The sequence below is a fragment of the Pteronotus mesoamericanus genome, unplaced genomic scaffold (assembly GCF_021234165.1).
Source record: "Pteronotus mesoamericanus isolate MK-2021 breed Mesoamerican mustached bat unplaced genomic scaffold, CSHL_Meso_final contig_130, whole genome shotgun sequence".
NCBI lineage: Eukaryota > Metazoa > Chordata > Mammalia > Chiroptera > Mormoopidae > Pteronotus > Pteronotus mesoamericanus.
Window position 1 is genome coordinate 13,085,768 of NW_026555060.1, and position 18,966 is coordinate 13,104,733.

The window sequence follows — 18,966 nt, forward strand, 5'->3', positions numbered from 1 at the left end:
GTTCCATTTAAATTTTTGAAATATTTGTTCTAGTTCTGTGAAATATGCCACTGAAATCTGGACTACCTGGATAAAATGGATAAATTCCTAGAAACTTACAATCTTCCAAAACTAAATCAGACAGATAGACAGATCACACCTAGTGAAATTGAAGCAGTAATCAAAAAATTCCCAATAAACAAAAGCCCTGGACCAGACTGCTTCACAGGAGGACTTTACCAAACATTCTGAGAAGAACTAACACCTCTCCTTCTCAAACTATTTCCAGAGGAAGGAAGCCTCCCAAAGTCATTTTATGAGGCAAGCATAATCCTAATTCCAAAACCAGATAAAGACACTACAAGAAAGAAAATTATAGGCCAATATCCCTGATGAACATAGACACTAAAATCCTCAAAAATTATTAGCAAACCGAATACAGCAATGCATCAAAAAGATCATACACCATGATCAAGTAGGATTTATTCCAGGAATTGCAGTTTCTCAGAAAGCTAAACACAGTCTTGCCATATGATCCAGGAATTGTGCTGCTAAGTATTTACCCAATTACAAAGGACTTGAAAACTTATGCCCACATAGAAACCTGCACACAAATGTTTATAGAAGCTTCATTTGTAGTTGCAAAAAACTAGAAGTAACTAAGATTCTTTTCAATAGGTAAATGGAGAAACAAACTGTGGTATATATAACATGTATGATGTAATACTACTCAGTGATATAAAGAAATGAGATATTAACCAGAAGATTTGAAAAAACCTTAAATGCAGTAAATGCAGCGAGTCTTCTAAGTCAAAGAAACCAGTATAAAAAGGCTACAGTCTGTATGATTCTAACTATATGACATTTTAGAACAAAACAAAACTGTAGAGACAGTGAAAGAAGTAGTGGTTGCCAAGGTAAGGGTATAGGTGAAGCACAGGGGATATGAGAGTGGTCAAACTACTCAACTGTTCTTTATGACACTGCAATGGTGGATATGTGACATTATGCATTGGTCAAAACCCACAGAACTGTACAACACAAATGGTAAACCCTAATGGAAACTATGGACTTTGTTTAATAATAATGTATCAATACTGGTTCATTAATTGGAATAAATGTACCACAGTGATGCAAGAGGTTAAAAAGAAGAGAAATTGGGGAGCAGGTACATAAAAACTATCTGTACCACCTGCTCAATTTTTCTATAAATCTAAAATTGTTGTGAAGAATAAAGTCTATTAATTTAAAACAATTCAATGAGGAAAAGGTCAAAGAATCTAAATAGACATTTCTCCGAACAAGAAATATAAAAGCAGCCAATAAACACATGAAAAGATGTTTAATATCATTAGTCATCAGGATAATGCTAATTAATAACCACAGTAAGGTATCATATCACATCCATCTTGATCGTTAAAATCAAGAAGTCAGATAAAAACAGGTGCTGGTGAGAATATAAAGAAATCAGAAGCCTCATACACTGCTGATGGGAATATCGAATGGTGTAGCCACTTTGGAAAACAGTCTGGCAGTTCTTAAAAATATTAAACATAGAGTTGCCATTTTGACAACTCTATGTTTATATATGTATATACCCAGCAATTCCATTCCTAGGTATATACCCACGAATTGAAAACATGTCCACACAAAAACTTGTACCTGAATATTCTTAGCAACATTATTCATAATAGCCAATAAGTGGACACAACTTAAATGTCCATCAGCAGAAAAAAGGATAAACAATGTGATACATCCATACACTAAAAAACTATTTGGCCATAAGAAAAGTATGCAGTACTGATATATTTTATGAGGTATATAAATCCTAAAAACATTAAGCTAAGGGACAGAAGCCAGTCACTAAAAAAAGACCAAAAAACACATTTTATAACTCCACTTACGTGAAATGTCCAGAATGGGAAAACATACACAAATTAACAGTGGTTGCTTAGGGCTAGGGTTGAAATGGGGGCAGAATGCAGGGGTTGGGGGACAGTAGCTATACGGTGTGTGGCTTCTCTTTGAGGTGATGAAACTACCCTAAAATGATTGTGGTAATAGTTGCACAACTTTGTGAATAACTAAAAACCATTGAATTGTATGCTTTAAATAGGTAAATTGTATGGTACATGATTTATATCTCAATAAAGCTATTATCAAAGAATGTTACCATCTAAATGTTAATGACTCAATCATCAAAAGTTAAAACTATGTAATTAAATGTTTTAAGAGTCTAGCTGAGTATTATTTTTACTCCTTTAAGACTGAAATCACAAAAATACACACAGTAATTCAATTGTATCAGGGAAATTTTCTTGAAAATGTCAATTCGTGATTTGTTGAAGTATTTCAAAATCACAAAAAGGACAAAACTCAGAGAAGTACTTTTGTTTTTTCCTGCTGTCATACACATATGCAACTATTTAAAAGGGTAGGTCTGTCCTAATGAGAGCATTTAGACAGGAAAAAGGAATAAAAGGCATCCAAATGGGAAAGGAAGAAGTAAAAATGTCACTATTTGCAAATGACATGATTTTGTATACAGAAAACCCTAAAGACTCCACCAAAAAAAGAAAACTGTTAGAACTAATAAATTCAGTAAAGTTGCAGGATACAAAATCAATACAAAAAATCTGTTGAAGTTTTATATTCTAACAACAAACTATAGGGAAGAGAAATTAAGATTACACCATTTATAATTACACCAAAAAGAGTGAGAGATAACTAAAGAGGTAAAACGCCTGTAAGCTGAAAACTATAAGACACTGAAGATAATGAAGACAACACAAATAAATGGAAGATATTCTGTGCTTCTGGATTAGAAGAATTAATATTGTTAAAATACCCATATTACTCAAAATAATCTACAGATTCAACCCAATTCCTATCAAAATTCTAATGGTATTTTTCACAAATAGAAAAAACAATCCTAAAATTTGTATTGAACCTTAAAAGATCCTGAATAGCCAAAGTAATCTTGGGGAGGAAAAAAAAAAAAAACAGCCCTGGCTGGTGTGGCTCAGTGGATTAGATGTCAGCCTGCAAACCAAATGGTCGTCAGTTCAATTCCCAGTGTAGGGCACATGCATGGGCTGCAGGCCAGGCCCCCCAGTAAGGGGCATCTAAGAGGCAACCACACATTAACGTTTCTCTCCCTCTCCTTCTCCCTCCCTGCCCTTCTCTAAAAATAAATAAATATAATCTTTTAAAAAAAAAGAAAAGAAAAAAGCTAGAGACATCACACTCCCTGACTTCTAACTATAAAAATCAAAACATTGTTACTGCCTTAAAGACAGACACATAGATCAATGAAACAGAATAGGGAGCCCAGAAACAAACCCATACATATATAGCCAATTAATTAATGGCAAAGGAGGCAAAAATATTCCATGGGAAAAGGACAGTCTCTTCAACAAGTGGTGATGGGAAAACAGGACAGCCACAGGCAAAATAACAACACTGGGCCAATATCTTAAACCACAGGCAAAAATTACTTCAAAATGGATTAAAGACTTCAATGTAAGACCTGACACTATAAAACTCATAGAAGAAAACATAGGTGGTAAGCTCCTTAACATGGTACTGATTTGTTGGACCTGACTCCAAGGGCAAGGGTAACTAATGCAAAAATTAACAAATGGGACTACAGCAAACACGAAAACTCTGCAAAGCGAAGGAAACCATCAACAAAGTGGCTCAAAGCTTATTAATCATCTATCACATTCACTGGATCATGCGAATATTAACATCCTTGTCTTGCCATAACTTCTATATACTTCCATTCTTATATACAAGTATATTTCCTGAGGCTTCTATCAGTACCAGCTTTCTTTTGACACTTCAAAAATACCATGCTCACACCCAGGCTGCTGTGGTTCAGTGGACTGAGTGCCAAATGGTCACCAGTTCAATTTCCAGTCAGGGCACATGCCTGGATTGCAGGCCAGGTCCCTAGCAGGGGGCGTGCATGAAAGCCAACTACATATTGATGTTTCTCTCCCTCTCTTTCTCCTTCCCTTCCCCTCTCTCTAAAAATAAATAAATAAAATCTTCTTGAAAAAATATATCACGCTCACAGTTTTTTCTTTTTCTTTTTTTCCTGCACCACTTTCCACTGCCCTACCCACCCTCACCTCCCAGCTTCAATCCTACTCCATTTTGGTTTTGTCCATGGGTCCTTTTATTTTGCCCACATTCCTATTATTCAAGTTTTCTATTTAGAAATTTTTCTTCTAAAAAAAAAAAACAAAAAAACCCCACAGCTAATACCTTATAGGATCACCATATTTCCTTTGCAGTTACAAGCTCATGACCTACAGGTACTCCTGACTGAATGTGGCTCAATATCCAAAGTGGCATGCCATACCTGCCCCAGACTGGAATGTCAAAACTGCCTCTTCTTCAGTATGTTCTGCATTAGACCATAAAGGTATATGTATTTAAAACTGTGGTGATTTAAAAACTACTTTTTTTTTTTTACATAAAATGACCACTATGAAATTTTGTGGTAGAATTAAATCACTTTATGTGTTGAGCCAGTTCTTTTTTTTTAATTGAAAAATCTTCATAGCACCTTTCTTTTTTGAGACTTTACTTTTTTTTGAACACTTTTGATTCACAACAAAATTGAGAGCAAGGCATAGAGAGGTACAGATATTTTTCATATACTCCCTGCCCCCGCACATAATACCCTCTTCTATTATCAATACCATTCATGAGAATGGTCATCTGTCATCAAGAATGAACCTACACTGACACATCATAATTACCTAAAGTCCATAGTTTATCTTTTTTTTTTTTTTTGGCCCGTTCTTAATCACATACCAATGGCTTCAACTGCAGGCAAAAGAACATTAACATCCAAGTACAATTTGATTCACACTAAAACAAATCTTTTCAAACAAATTCCTTTTTCCTCTACCAAGATTTACATACAAAATTTGAAGATCTCTCCTCCATCCTCCAAGAGAGGCACCTAGAATTGAGTTAAGCAGTTTGTTCCAGCTGCTTGAACTACAATCTCATGAGGCTAACTCTTGAATGCATTTTAAGCTGTACGTCCTTGAAAACTAATAGAATGGGTCAGAGTCGAAGGACACTCTGAGGTCTGAACGTGATAAAAGGTAGATGTGGGGGAAACTACTCGGAACTAAGAATGTACAAAAGGCACACAGAAAAGTAATTTTAAAAATACATTTGAAAGCAATTACTGAAAAACATCTGGAATAGTACACATTACCATGCTATTTAAATACTGGCAACATCAATTTATTTGTCTCTCTATTTTTATAAAACCAGGTATCAATACTCTAGAGTATGCTTCCTAACCACTTCTTGACAAACACTTTAAAAACCTATGCTTTAAACGCAACAGCCAGCGTAACTAAGAATCTTTTTTACACATTATTTTAATTTTTTAATAGACATAACAACCATCTCTGTCACTTGTTTTCATCTTTCACTTGCTATGATACTTAAATTTTAATTTTCCTTAATACTTAATGCCTGCTTCTATTTGCTGAACCTATATAACTATCAAAGAACTAAAACTTTAACTATTTTACTTGAAACTCACAAACAACCTTGTCTACAGATATTATAATTTCTATTTCATAGATAAGGACACTGACATACCAACCACATTATAAATATATAAACACATGTGCATCCACTGTTTGGGGGCATGATTATTTAATGATTAAGGGCTGATAATGATATTTGAAATATATTTTATTCCTTCTATCAAAAGATCAAGTCAATTAAAACAAAGTCATACCCATCCAACTTCCACACATTCAACAAAGGAATATTTTCATCTTTGCCTCAACAAGTCATCTACTATAATTCGAAGACTATTTCTAACACATCCCAAGAGACCAACTAAACTCCCTAAAATTATGCATGACAAAACAATACCTTGGCAAGTACTTAAAAACTAAATAAACAAATAAAGCATTCTACTCTGTAAGGGTAGTGCTAGAAATAATGTCACATATCAACACTGTTACTTCTTGAGAGTTGTCATTGCTTGAGGCACACAAGCTTTAACAAATTTAACAAGAAAAAAAAATGTAATAATTCTCCTGTCCTGTGAAGCAAATGCAGCTCAGAAGCTAGCTGCTCATTCTCACATACTCCACATCAATTAAAAGCTTCTTATCAGGACAGACAACTGTAACAGATTCAGTGGAATTAAATACAGGTCCGGATATTGTGGAGGCATCGTAAGTTTCTAGCTCCCACAGACTCAAGTAAGACTAAATTTCTTTCAGTTCGAGTTAAATGAGAGAAACTGCAATTCATATTTCCAGAGGCAAGAGTGGCATATTTTCCAGTAAGTTTCTTGTTCTCATTTTACTATTTTAAGAATTCTGATCACTCCCAGCATTGCTGTGTGGTAAGATCTGAATTCTGGTGACTGATCATTTTCATGACATGATGCTTTACTAAAACTGTCTCAAAACACTGTTTTCATTCGCATTTAGCTACAGTGTATTTATATACAAAATACCACTTCAATGGCATCATGCCAAGAAAAGAAATAGCTTGCTAGAATTTCAGTTGACTTTGTTAAAGGAAATTATTTTAAATTAATGTGGCTACTGAACTGCTGCCATCCTTAACCTCAGAAAATATATCCCTTCTAATTTTTGCTATGAACATTTATTTACTTAAGTTAAATTCCAGCTCATGAATGTTGACCATAAGGAGTCTAAACCTTCCTGCTACTATTTCATATTCTTTTTCTAAACAAGGGTAACCACATGTTTGCTGCATTAGTATGCACAGCCAAATCACCACCGTTAAGTGAAATCATCTATGTATTTTTGGTAGAATCTTTAACAACTTCCACGCCCGTCAGTGAAATGGAACAAGGCTGTTTTGTTTTCAGAGAGCAACAAATTGATCTCTGGTTTACTAGATGGCGCTCAAAATATTTTTCCATATGTTTTTCCGCAAAGAGAATCTGACATCAGCATGGTTTACCTTTACCAGTGAATGCAGGCTTTTTTCAGCAAACATATCCCAGAGGAAGGCTAGGTCTTCCTGGCTATCCACGTGTGGCTGCAGCTGGGCTGGCAGAGCAGCCAACAGCTCATACAGACCTATAAAATGAAAATAAAACACAAAGTGTAATCTTAGAGTGATCTCATTCATTTCACTTAAGGTGTGTGTAAGTGACGGCTGGAACATGTCTTCTTTACTGGATTTGTATTCTGGACCATTCTCCAAAGAGGCAAAGGAAGCTTTTTGATTTTTCAGTTCCAAATAAGTATGTATTAACAGGCTAGTTTTTAACTTTTGCAGTTGTCAACATTCTACAGCCCTCCAAGTTTACATAACCTGAGACAGAAAATGTGTACGAGCTTTCAATAAAAGAAGAAAAGGCATACATTCCTTTCCTTAATTGTTATTACATTCCCTCAATGTTAGCCAAAGAGTGAAATGAGTCATGAATAGGAAAAACTTCCTTAGAGGAGTAGAAAGTTGACAGAGTGGTCCACTAAAAAGGTTCTGTGGTTTCCAAATCGTTCCTTATATAGCTTCAAAAGACTCTGCATTATCTAATGTCCAAAATCGAGTTCTACAAAGTAAGACAGAATAAACCATGCTTTGTGTTGCATTATTGCAGTCTCTCATTTTTTAAAAAAACAACAATTACATAGAGCTTAGTTTAAATGCGACTCTAGCATGGGGGGCTCTGACACGCTCTGAAAGAGTTAAGGTAACACATGCGGGTAGCCAGGGCGCTTCCCTCGGGCAGCTTCCTAGGAGAAGACAGTAGCGCAGTGTTCCACGGTAGCGCACTGCACAACCATCCATCTCGCTCCGGGGCTGTCAGACTCCTGTCCAAGCAATGCTGCAACGGTGCTTGCCCAGGACTCTTCAGGGAGGTGACCTGGCAGAAGTCAGTATCAACTCACAGCACATGTTTCATTTTCCAGTGGGATTAGATGAGGTAAAAAGGACAAAATTCCTTTTATTTCTGTCTGCTGTCTACAAAAACACCAAGACCTCCTGGGATCTACAACACACGGGACTGTTGTTATTTCTGGTCTGAATAAGTGCTGCTGTTCAAATCACAGAGACAGCTTTACAAGATATTCAACAGCAAAGATCATAGAGTTAATTATGGACTGCTGCTGATCAGTTTATCCATTATCTTCCTAAAGCATTAAGTATTCTGATAATCAGTGATAATGCACAACCAAATGCATTAAGGCCCACTTTGAAAGTTAGATATGTAACCTGAGAGACTAAATTCAAACATTCCTAGCGCTGTTTTTGGCCAAAAAGATCTAAAATTCCCTAGAAAAAAACTATATCCTTAGGTATTCTTAGTGGTTTATATTTATTCCCTTAAGACTCTGGCCTCCTTCCTAAACCAGCTCTTATTTGCAATTTAGTAAATACTTTTAAGGTACCTCAACACAACTCAATACATCCAGGTCTCACTTCATTTATATATACGGGCACATATAACATACCCACGCATTTCAAGAAATCACCAATGCAAAAATCAGTGGTTATGGTCAAAGGTTCAAAATATGAAATTATATTAAAAAAGAAGGTAGAATGTCACTACTTTATTATTGATTTCCGGAGTAGTAAAAATAATTACTTATCTCTTGGTAATGTGATGAGTTTTACTAAGGCTCCTAATTCAACTGTGAAATAATTTCTAAGGTATAGCTGTTGGGGAATTAAATGAGTTAATACATTAGAACAATCCCTGGCACATGGTAAGTATTCAATTTCTTTCATTTGTAACTCAGGTTCAGCCATGTTACAACTGATTACTATTGTTATTCATCATTACTATTACTGAAAAAGCAAAAGTTTGGATCAAACAGACCTCAGGTCTACACTTTAGGCATTCTATATAACTTATCTGAAGTTGTTTCCCTTAGAATTTGAAAAAGAAGTGGTAACCTACACTTGTGGTAAAATCACACAGAAATACACACACACACACACACACATACACGCGCGCGCCCACATGAGTGCATGCATTGGGTTGGCCAAAAAGTCCATGTGTTTTTTTTCAATAAAACAAATTTTTCTTTTTCATCAATAACTTTATTGATTTGGATATTTTGAGTATGTCAGCTATCTCTCCCACTATTGGCTTCTAGTGGGCATAGGCCAGTGGTGCTGATAAACATCCTCCAATGCATAAGACAGTCCCACAGCAAAGAATTATTTGGCCAAAATGTAAGTAGTACCAAGAAGCTTCACAAACCACTTTTACACTTTCAATCAGTCCCAGTACCTTCTCCATATATTGCATGAGCCTTTTTTGTATTTCACTTGCATTTTTGCCTTTCTGGAGATAATAAAGCATAATATGCCAAAAATGTCATGTATTTTCTTCTATCTTCAATATTAAAGTAGCTGCACAGAAATTCACCAATTTTGATAAGTGTGTTTTGAATGCACGCTGATATGACAGCTGTCACAATACAATCTAACAAAACTGTTTTGAATGAAGTCAAAGACAACTAAGCACTACTAGAGCCGTCATAGGGAGAAAACAAAAGGAACCTTTTGGCCAACCCAGTAACACTGGTGAAATCGTACCGATGACTATTTTGCAGTTGCGATTCTCTACTGTATTTATAGGAGTTACCATTGGAGGAAACCAACTCAAGGGTACATGGGGACTTGTTTGTATTAGTTCTCACAACATGTGAATCTATAGTTATCTCAAAATAAAGTCAAAACAAGAGAAGAAATTGAGACAAATATGGTTGTTGCAGGAATTCAATGGAAAACTGCCCAGGACAGCATTTAGCCCTGAGGCTGGCAAAGAGCAGGCATTTGACAGAAAATAATGTTATTCTCTCCTTCCTGAATATGTCTCCTCTAGAATGAAAATCCCATTTCAATGCAATGGTTCAAAGCAAAAACAGCAGCTTAGCTATACATTCCAACTGGACACAATACCATACTCAAAACCACCCTAATCTTTTACATATACAAAGTGTTAACTTTACTGCTTAATTTTTTGTGGGAACAAGCCACATTATGTGTAAGTTAAAAATAATTTCTCTGTAAGAAGCTCATAAACCTGATTTTTCTGTTTTTGACTAGTTTCATGCAATCCTAATTGATATGCCACCCTAATTTGATACTGCAGTGACAACAGCAGTCACTTCTCTTTAGCTCCCACATCTGGTAACCAGAGACCAAAGCCAGAAAAGCTAGGACAGGGCCCATCAGAAATTAAGGAGATGGTTAAAAGAGCTACTAGCACGTATACTGTCTCAATGCAAGCAACACAACCATTCACTTCCACTCAAATCAATCATATAGGCCCTAGAAACCGTCTCAGCCCATGCCTAAAACTAGGTCTATGGCATAACATGTGTTTTAATGTACTCCTATATTTAGTTCCTAGAGCTCTAATACTGAAGAACACTGTGAAAATCAAGTGTTTTTAGTTCTTGAGATTCAGAGAATCAGGAGCTCAAAAGGGTGGCCTGGCCTGAGGACATATCTGTAGGAGTCACTGACTTTTGGATGGTAGGCACCCGTGGTGAGTCTGTGTGGGTTCCCAGAGGGCATAGGTACAGACACAGAAGACGCACCAAAGACTGAGCCCTGGAGGACAAGAGTGGCTGACAATCACGCAGAGAGGCAGGGCACCAGGAGTGTGATGTCCTGGAAACCAAGTAGGGCAAGGAAGAATGAACATCCCCCTGTGTCAACCGCCACTGACAGGGCAGGAGGGCCAAGGGCTGAGAGTCACCCACTGGATTGAGCAATGTGAAGGTCACTAATTTTATCACTGTGGTGGGCAAAGAAGGCTGGGTGAGGAGCACCAGAAGGATAAAGAGACATGCTGGAAATAGCAACCACAGACAACTCTTACAAACATAGGCAACCCTTACAATTTCTTACTAACAAGAACTGATGTTTGTAAGGGAACAAGGGTAAAGAAGTTTTTTCAAGATGAAAAAAATAACACTTTGGCACTAACGGCCTTAATCTACCACAGAGGGAAATTCTGACAATGTTAGAAAGGGAGAGGTTTTGCAGAACTCTGCCCTGCAGTAAAATGAGCAGGAATGGGGTCAGGGCATACGTGGAAGGATGGCTTTGGACCAAAGGGCGGACAGTTCACCCACGGTCCCAGAGCGCAGAAGGTGGGTGGGGGGAACATGAGGCAATTCCCTAATGACTGCTGCAGTGCTTTCCATAAACTATGAAACATGGTCATCTGCTGAAAGTGAGCGTAGGAAAGAGTTTGTATTTGAAAGAAAAGACTGGAGACGGTCATCTGGGAAACAGAAAAATGGATAAAGTAGGGAAGTCATAAATTGGTACACATAATAGCAATATTAAAATTTAAAGCTCGCATTCCCTTTGGTCAGTAATTCACTCATTCACTCATTCATTTATGCTTCTAGGTAACCTGGAGGCTCCGCGCAGGACCTATACCCAACTGTTAGGCAGTGTTGAATCTTGGAAGAGAAACCGGAAGGACGGGAAACAATCACTTCATTTTTGCTGAGCGTAGTTCCACAGTGCTTGAGTTTTTACAAAATACAGGCACACCTGGTTTTATTGTGCTTCGTTTTATTGTGCTTCACAGACGTTGCAGTTTTTACCAATTGAAGGCAAAACCCTCCACCAGCAAAAAGTTTAGGATTCACTTTATTGTGATACTTTATTGCGGAAGTAACACCTTTGAGGTATGCCTGTGGACATTACTTTTATAATTTTGAAAATTCCACTTCTGGGTAATACATCTGACATGATCCTTTCCCAACAGCATAGCTCGCAACTTCTCCTCAAATTCTGTTTCGGCCACAGTGGACTGCTACTTGCTATACCCTGAAAAGTATAACTGTATCCATGTAATCTTTCACCAGTTCACCAGATAATTAACTTCTGGTGATTGCTACTGCTGTCACAGTCTCTCGTTCAAGATCCCTGAGATGATCTGAAAGAGAAAACAAGCAATGCTAACATTCTTACCTCAAAGTTTCAAGGACAAGTTTAACAGAACACACTTGACATTTCAAGGGGTGTATGTAGAAACTTGGCAAACTCCCTAATCCCTCCGCATTTCAGAATCCCACCTGATCCTTTCCCTACCTCACTCCACAAATGCCAAGTGATTACCATCTGCCAGGCACCAGTTAAGAACTGGGGGTACAAAGCAAGCAAAGTCATCCCGAGTGTAACGTACACTTACACTGAAAATAAGTGTAAAGTTGCGACTGTTAAAAGCACTTTAATGAGGGAGGGGGCTGTGGCACCATGAAAGTGAAACACTGAAACGGGAACAACTTCACAGAAAGCTTCCCAGGGACTGATGATTGTGCTGAGTTCTGAGAAAAGCACAGATGTTAAGGAGGTGATGATGGGGAATAGAAAAAACTGGCAGGAAAAGAATCGCACTTACAAAGGCCCTGGGGTAGGATGCTTAGACCCTGAAGCCAAATGATATAAACACAAATTCCAACTCAGCCACTGATCATTAGTTAACATCTCTGTGCATCCATTTTTTTAATCTGTAGAAGGGGGATAGTAGCACTAACCTTATAGCATTGCAATGAGGATTAAATGAGTTTTTTGGAAAGCGTAGAATGATACCTCACTTTAGCTGTACAACCTATGTAAGCATTTTTCAAAATAAAAATAAAACAAATTCCAAATTAAATACAAAACATATGACTATGTCCCAGCATTAGGGAGACAGATCATAAAATGTAACTTTATCATGCTGAAATACATTAAGGGGATATAAAATGCTTTCCACAATACAACATAAAGACAGGCAATGAAAGCCCCATGTATTGGGTGAGGAGTAAACTAGGAAGATGAAAAATAACGAAGAAAGTGACTGAATACCCCTGATCTAGGTCAGTCTAGACATCTACACTGTAACAATATTGAGGAAGAAAAGAAAAATGACAAAATGTCAAAATGTTCCCTGTTCTCAAATAGCTTAACACCTTTCAAGATAAAACATAATACAATAAATGCTTGCAAGAAACATGAATACCTATAATTTTAGTGATATCTATATCCATTTATGCATTGACAATGTCTGACAATATTAATATTGGCTTATTGGCTTATGTATACTGTATGCCAATACATGCTCCTATTTCAAAATCCAAATTAAAGCTTCAGGGAATCAATGATACGTCATTAACACCAATCACACTGAAATAATTGTGAACTAATCTTTCAAAATGCCTCAAATGACTCAAAAATAATATTAATGTAAATATTGACTTTTCACTCCCTCCAGACTTCCAGTGTTAGACATAAAAAACACTTTGGAGATGCTGACTAACAAATGTCCATTCAAATGATTCAATCATTCTATATCTATCTCTGGACCCCTAACTCTTGAAGTGACAGTGGAAAATGGTTCATTAGATATAGGATCAATTTTTATCATTATGAGGTCTATTATCCTCATTTTGGGGGCAGAACTAAACCTTAGGGAATCTAGGTACACCCAGAGAACCTATGCAATAAAATTCATCTCAAGAGGTAGTGCTCTTTTTAAAAAAAAAATTCTTGCTTTTTCACTTAACATCAGATTACCTGGAAATTTTTCTTGACATCCTTGATATAATTGCCATATTCATAAAAAAAAGTTTCAAGAATTCCAATTTGCAGATTCCTGTTTACAGTTTAAGTGCTTAAAATTTTTTGACAAACTGTATCTTCCATTTCAAAGTTACATATTTCCATGGGACTACAAAATAATTTTTAAAAACACTCAAGGATATCCTTCACACAAGGACACAACAGTCTCAGAAGTCAGGAAAGGTGTATCAGTCAAGAACTTGTATCGAAAAAAAATCTTTACCATTTTGTATGGACACTTCACAAAATTGATCTTTATTATAAAAATTATCTTCTGAATCATTAAGATTGGGGGGGACAAAATGGATAAAAAAGAAGCCAGGAAACATATTTGTTTCCTACACAGACAAGAATAAAGTCCTAATGCTTTGTAGAAGAAGGAAATTACCACAGTTGTCACATCTGTCAAACAATAGAGAACTGTCTTTTCATCAAGACGACTAGCAAGCAAAGACACACCATCTGGACTATATTAAAAGCCATCCAAGGGCAAAGCAAAAATATAAAAGCCTCTAACTGAAGTGCTTGTGGTTCAGAAAGCCTAAAGAGAATTATGCAAACAAAGAATGTGAACTATGATTTTACTAACTTGGATTAGACTAAATATGATTCATATCTGAATAGGCTGACTTGAAGCCTAAAGGACGCAACAATGCAATTCAAAGTTACTAGACGGCCTGATCAAAGTGATGAGTAGATAACAATTCAAAGTAGTCATGATGACTAACTTCACATCAGCAGGGAGGAGATCCCACCAGTCTAATAAGAAACTAGCCACCATTCACTGAAGGAGAGATAAAAGGAAGGGAAGCTGGAAGATGGGGGGCTTCTGCTAGAGGAGGAGTAGAATATTCAGGAGTAAAGAAATCAATCTTCAGATTCAATGATCAATATGACAGTAAAACTATTCATGCATTTGGAAAATCCTGCCCCCATACGCTTGGTCACGGTGTGTGGGAGACAGAGGCGCCGCTTCATGGCTCCATGCTAAGTGGGAGGAGCTAAGGATGGACCACAAGGGGAGGCAGATGTACATACAAAACTGACCAAATACTACTAAAGTGAAAGGGAGAAGAATATCTCATTTTAAGTAAATACGCTATTGAATTTTAAACATATATTAGTTATTAGAACATTAAGACACTAGTAAGACCTAATATGAAGTGTTCTAGTCAAAGAATCTGGGCCCATAGCTTAGCAATGACACAACTGCCATACTGCCATAGAAACAAGTCGGCATCAGCAATACATCCAAACATAGTGAACAAAAACATCAAGTCCAGGAGAGTCTGATTCAGAGTAAAAATTTACTAAATAAAGGGAAAAGGTCTTTTTTGTCTAAAATATAAGACTAGAATTAAAAAAAAAAGAAAGAACCAGAAAGTTATACCAACTTATACGTCACCACCATTAACATACAAGATTATCACTATATATTGTAGATATTCTGAAAATTCAAGGAAAAAGGTGACAAAGTATAGATCGTTGATCCACCTACATAAACTATAAAGAAATCTCTGTTTAGGACAATTTATTTTCTATTGCTTTCTCACAATATTTGGACAAATATAAATTATTGGTATTAAACCAAAGGAAATTAATTTAATGCTAAAATATGACATTAATTCTCAAAACAATACCACCTCTAAAATGTAAAAGCATTCAAAAAGACAAGCATAAAGAAACGGAAAAACTTTTTCAGTTCAAAAACTGCTTCTGTAAAAATATGAAGTTTTGTACAAGACAGTAGTAATTCCTAAAAGAATAAAGGTAAATGGCTCAGAATTTGATGAAAGTGTTCCCGCAGTGAACAATTCACTCTTCTTGCAGATTCCAGATGCTCAACATTCCTGATTCAGAATGGAAAAATTTACTGTTAGTCTAGAGAAATTTAATATCACCATTCTTGTCATATCCTTCATAGCTTCATTATTAGAACAAGTCTGGGGAAGCTATAAACCTATGTTAAATGCTAAAAAAGATGTTCACTGTGTTCAATCAGATTAGATAGTGTAACTAACCAAAATATTTAGAAATCAGAGAAAAAGACTTGAGAAAAAGAAAAACAAATAGATATTTATTTGGTATTTTTTTTCTGAGGTTTGATATTTGCATTCTGTACAGTACAGCCAGGCATAGGACCAAAACGTTTTACTACAACCAAGAGCTAATAAACACTAAAGAACATATATCAACGCCCAGAACAACATTATAAAATTTTATTATATTAATAAAATGGGATACATCAAGCTTTAAATTTTCCACTTTGTCAAAGGTAAAATAATCAGCACTATTCAGTGCCATTCATAACAGGCCTCAATTTTTCTCATTTAAAGTATGTTTTATTTCCAAAAGTACCTATACTAAGATGCTTTAATACATCCCTCACAGAAGCCTTCTCCTCCTTACACTCTCCCTGCAATGTAAATAACTTAGCAAGCTGAGTTTTCAAATATGTGAAACAATTTAAATAACATAATATTGTTGTTTGTTTATACCATTACCTTAAAGTCTATACAATCAGGGGCAAATTAACAGAAGACAAGAGCAGACACCTGTATATAACTTTCACCATTTGAAGCAATCTCTTATCTTCAAAGAGGTTCCAGGTTGCGTTAACCAAGCGTTAGCAGTCTGTAGCCTTGCACATGACATCCACTGCCAAAGCAAAGGTGACAGTTCTTTGGTTCTCAGCAGTACTTATCCAAAAGATAAAGCCATGGCAAAATAAAAATTACTTCTGAAACTCTTAATAATTATGACATAGAGCTGTCTTTCAGAAAAACTGATTACATTTATAAAATCTACATTTAACCAGTTACAGGGCCCCCTCGCCTGGAATAGTCAGCAATAAAAGCTAAAGCACTGTACTTGTTTTATTGCAGTTAATATTATGATAGGATTCATTTCCATTTATTTCAATATTTATGATACATTTAAGACATAGCAGAACATGTCGTTAGACCAAGCCAAATAGTGTATCTGGATTTTAGCTTATACTGCAAAGCAGTAACCTAAATCTTAACTCTCATCATATACTGTAGCTACCACTCAGTGTACTACATGGTTTAAGTAGTGGACAGACCAATAGGTATCAATCTTAATCAGGAAGATAAGTACTAGCAACAAAAACTAACTAGGCAGCAGATGGCCTACTGGTTGTAGAAAATGATGCTCTAGACAGAGAGGTAGGTGTTTCTCACAGAACTACTACAATAATCAAAAGAGAAAGAATGAGTACTGAGTACCTAACTTGTACTTCCCCGTTTTGCAATGAATAAGTAAAAAATACCTAGTATACAGTTGAATCCTAGCAAACAGTAGCTGCTATCATCATCCTTTATCCTCTGAGGCCTGTTGATTATTCATCAAAAGAGAAGGCCCCAGACAGAGTTGAAGAAAGAAGAGTCTTCAATGGCTTTCTTTTCAAGTACAGAAGCTTCTCAGCGTGCGATGGGGTTATATCCCAATACAGTATTTTCAACTTATGGTGGGTGTAAATAAAAAATGCATTTAGTACGGCCAACCCACCAAACATCATAGCTGAGCCTAGCCTACCTTACACGTGTGCGAACACTTACATTAGCCTACAGATAGCAATAATCTTGAATTTCAGCTCGAGAGTAAATGCCTTCCTCTTCTCACCAGAAGCAGAAGACCCAGAAGAGCATTTGGCAGATGTGATGGGATGGGAAAATACAAAACACAGTACCCAGAAAACACTGACAACACGCAACACAGCAAACTGCAGAGTATCAATTATTCATCTTCATGATCACTTGCCTGACTGAGAGCTGTGCTCACTGCCACTGCCTAGTGTCACAAGAGAGTCTCAAACCCCTTATCACCAGCATGAAAAAGGATCAAAATCCAAAATTAAAAGTACAGTTTCTACTAAATGCCTATCACTTTTGTACCATTTTTACATAAAGTCCAAAAATCGTAAATCGAACCATCCTAAGTCAGGGACTGTCTGTGTTCCCCTGAAATATCCTTCATGATATCCCCAAAAACAACCTATTACACAATGATGCAACAGTTGCAATCTGAAGAAACTTCATGTTATCAAAAACATACTAATAACCCTTGTTTCAATGTGGAAAAGATGTGGTAGAAGAAATAGCTCCCAGCTAATAACTGTGGTATTCCATGCATGAATTTTTAATGATAATCTAAGTTATAACTATATTTTACATTAGCTAAAAATAATAAATTGGTGGTTCACAACTGACAACCATCAACCTAACTAAATGCTTCCTGGCCTTCCAGCCCACACAAGTCTTCTTTAAACAGCTTACAATTTTGTTTGTAATGATATTCAAGGGATTAAACCCACATCCAAGAGACCTGCCAGCTAAATCTGTGAAAACTTGAGAGAGTATCTGGAAAGAGACCTAATATACATAAAGACTTGAGTATATGACAAAGGTAGCATTTCAAATCAGTCATGAGAAATTAAGAATGCAAAATCCCTGGATTATCATTTCAGGAAAAAATGAAATCAAACTAGATCCTTACATAAGGAAACCAATCCCTAATCATCTCTTTACATCCAAACTGTGTTATAAAAATTCAGTCTAAGCAATCTCTGCTACTGTAAAAATCCTTTCACAATATTCACAAGGGTAATTTTTCTACCGTCTTGTCAAAAAGAAGCAAATCAAACTATATACAATTTAGGCACTCTGTCCCATGTCTTAAAACACATTCTATTCAGCTTCCTGAACAGTATTCTAAAAATTCAGGAGGTTCAAGTGTGGTACATCAGAAAGAGAAGTTTAACATTTACTATGAGTTTTGGAAAATTAAGTATCTAAAATTTTGTCAAGATTTCAACAGACAAGCAATAGTTATTTAACCTCATCTACACCATCTGAAACGATATCCTTGGGTTGATCTCCATTTTTACTGTAACTGCAGACTATGCATCACTTAAGCTGTCTTCCAAGGGAAAAAGAGTCACGTCCTTTGAATGATAAATTCCAAAAGCAATCTAAGTCCACTAAATAAGGTTCATAATACCAGAGAGAAAAGAATGATTGAATGTTGAACAGTTATACAGCAACAGGAATCTGAAATGCCCTGAGACAATCCTTAATCCATACAGGTCACTCCAACTATCCCCTTTTAGGGGATATCCAACTAAACCCCTTTTAGGACTGAACCCCATGATTGTGCCTGGATTTTAAAAATAGAAAAAAATGTCTTTCATGGCAATGAAGGATATTACAATGTAAAACCTAATGATTCACTAGTTTAGTCAGCATTATACACACACAAGCATATATGGACAACTGAGCCATAAAACTAGACTCCCATTATAACTATTTTTTTTTTTAAGATTTCATTTATTTATTTAGAGGTAGA

The 18,966-nt window shown here is 36.2% G+C and overlaps 1 protein-coding gene across 3 annotated transcripts in view; it reads right to left on the bottom strand.

The window, feature by feature from the left end:
• Positions 1 to 18,966, bottom strand: part of MPP7 (MAGUK p55 scaffold protein 7) — a 247,737-nt gene that overhangs the window by 152,328 nt on the left and 76,443 nt on the right. For 2 of the 3 annotated variants that reach the window (XM_054592278.1, XM_054592262.1), the window contains exon 3: positions 6,970 to 7,088. In XM_054592278.1, coding sequence (XP_054448253.1) covers positions 6,970 to 7,088 — 119 coding nt within the window. The remainder of the gene's footprint in view (positions 1 to 6,969; positions 7,089 to 18,966) is intronic. The other variant, XM_054592269.1, reaches the window with a different exon arrangement.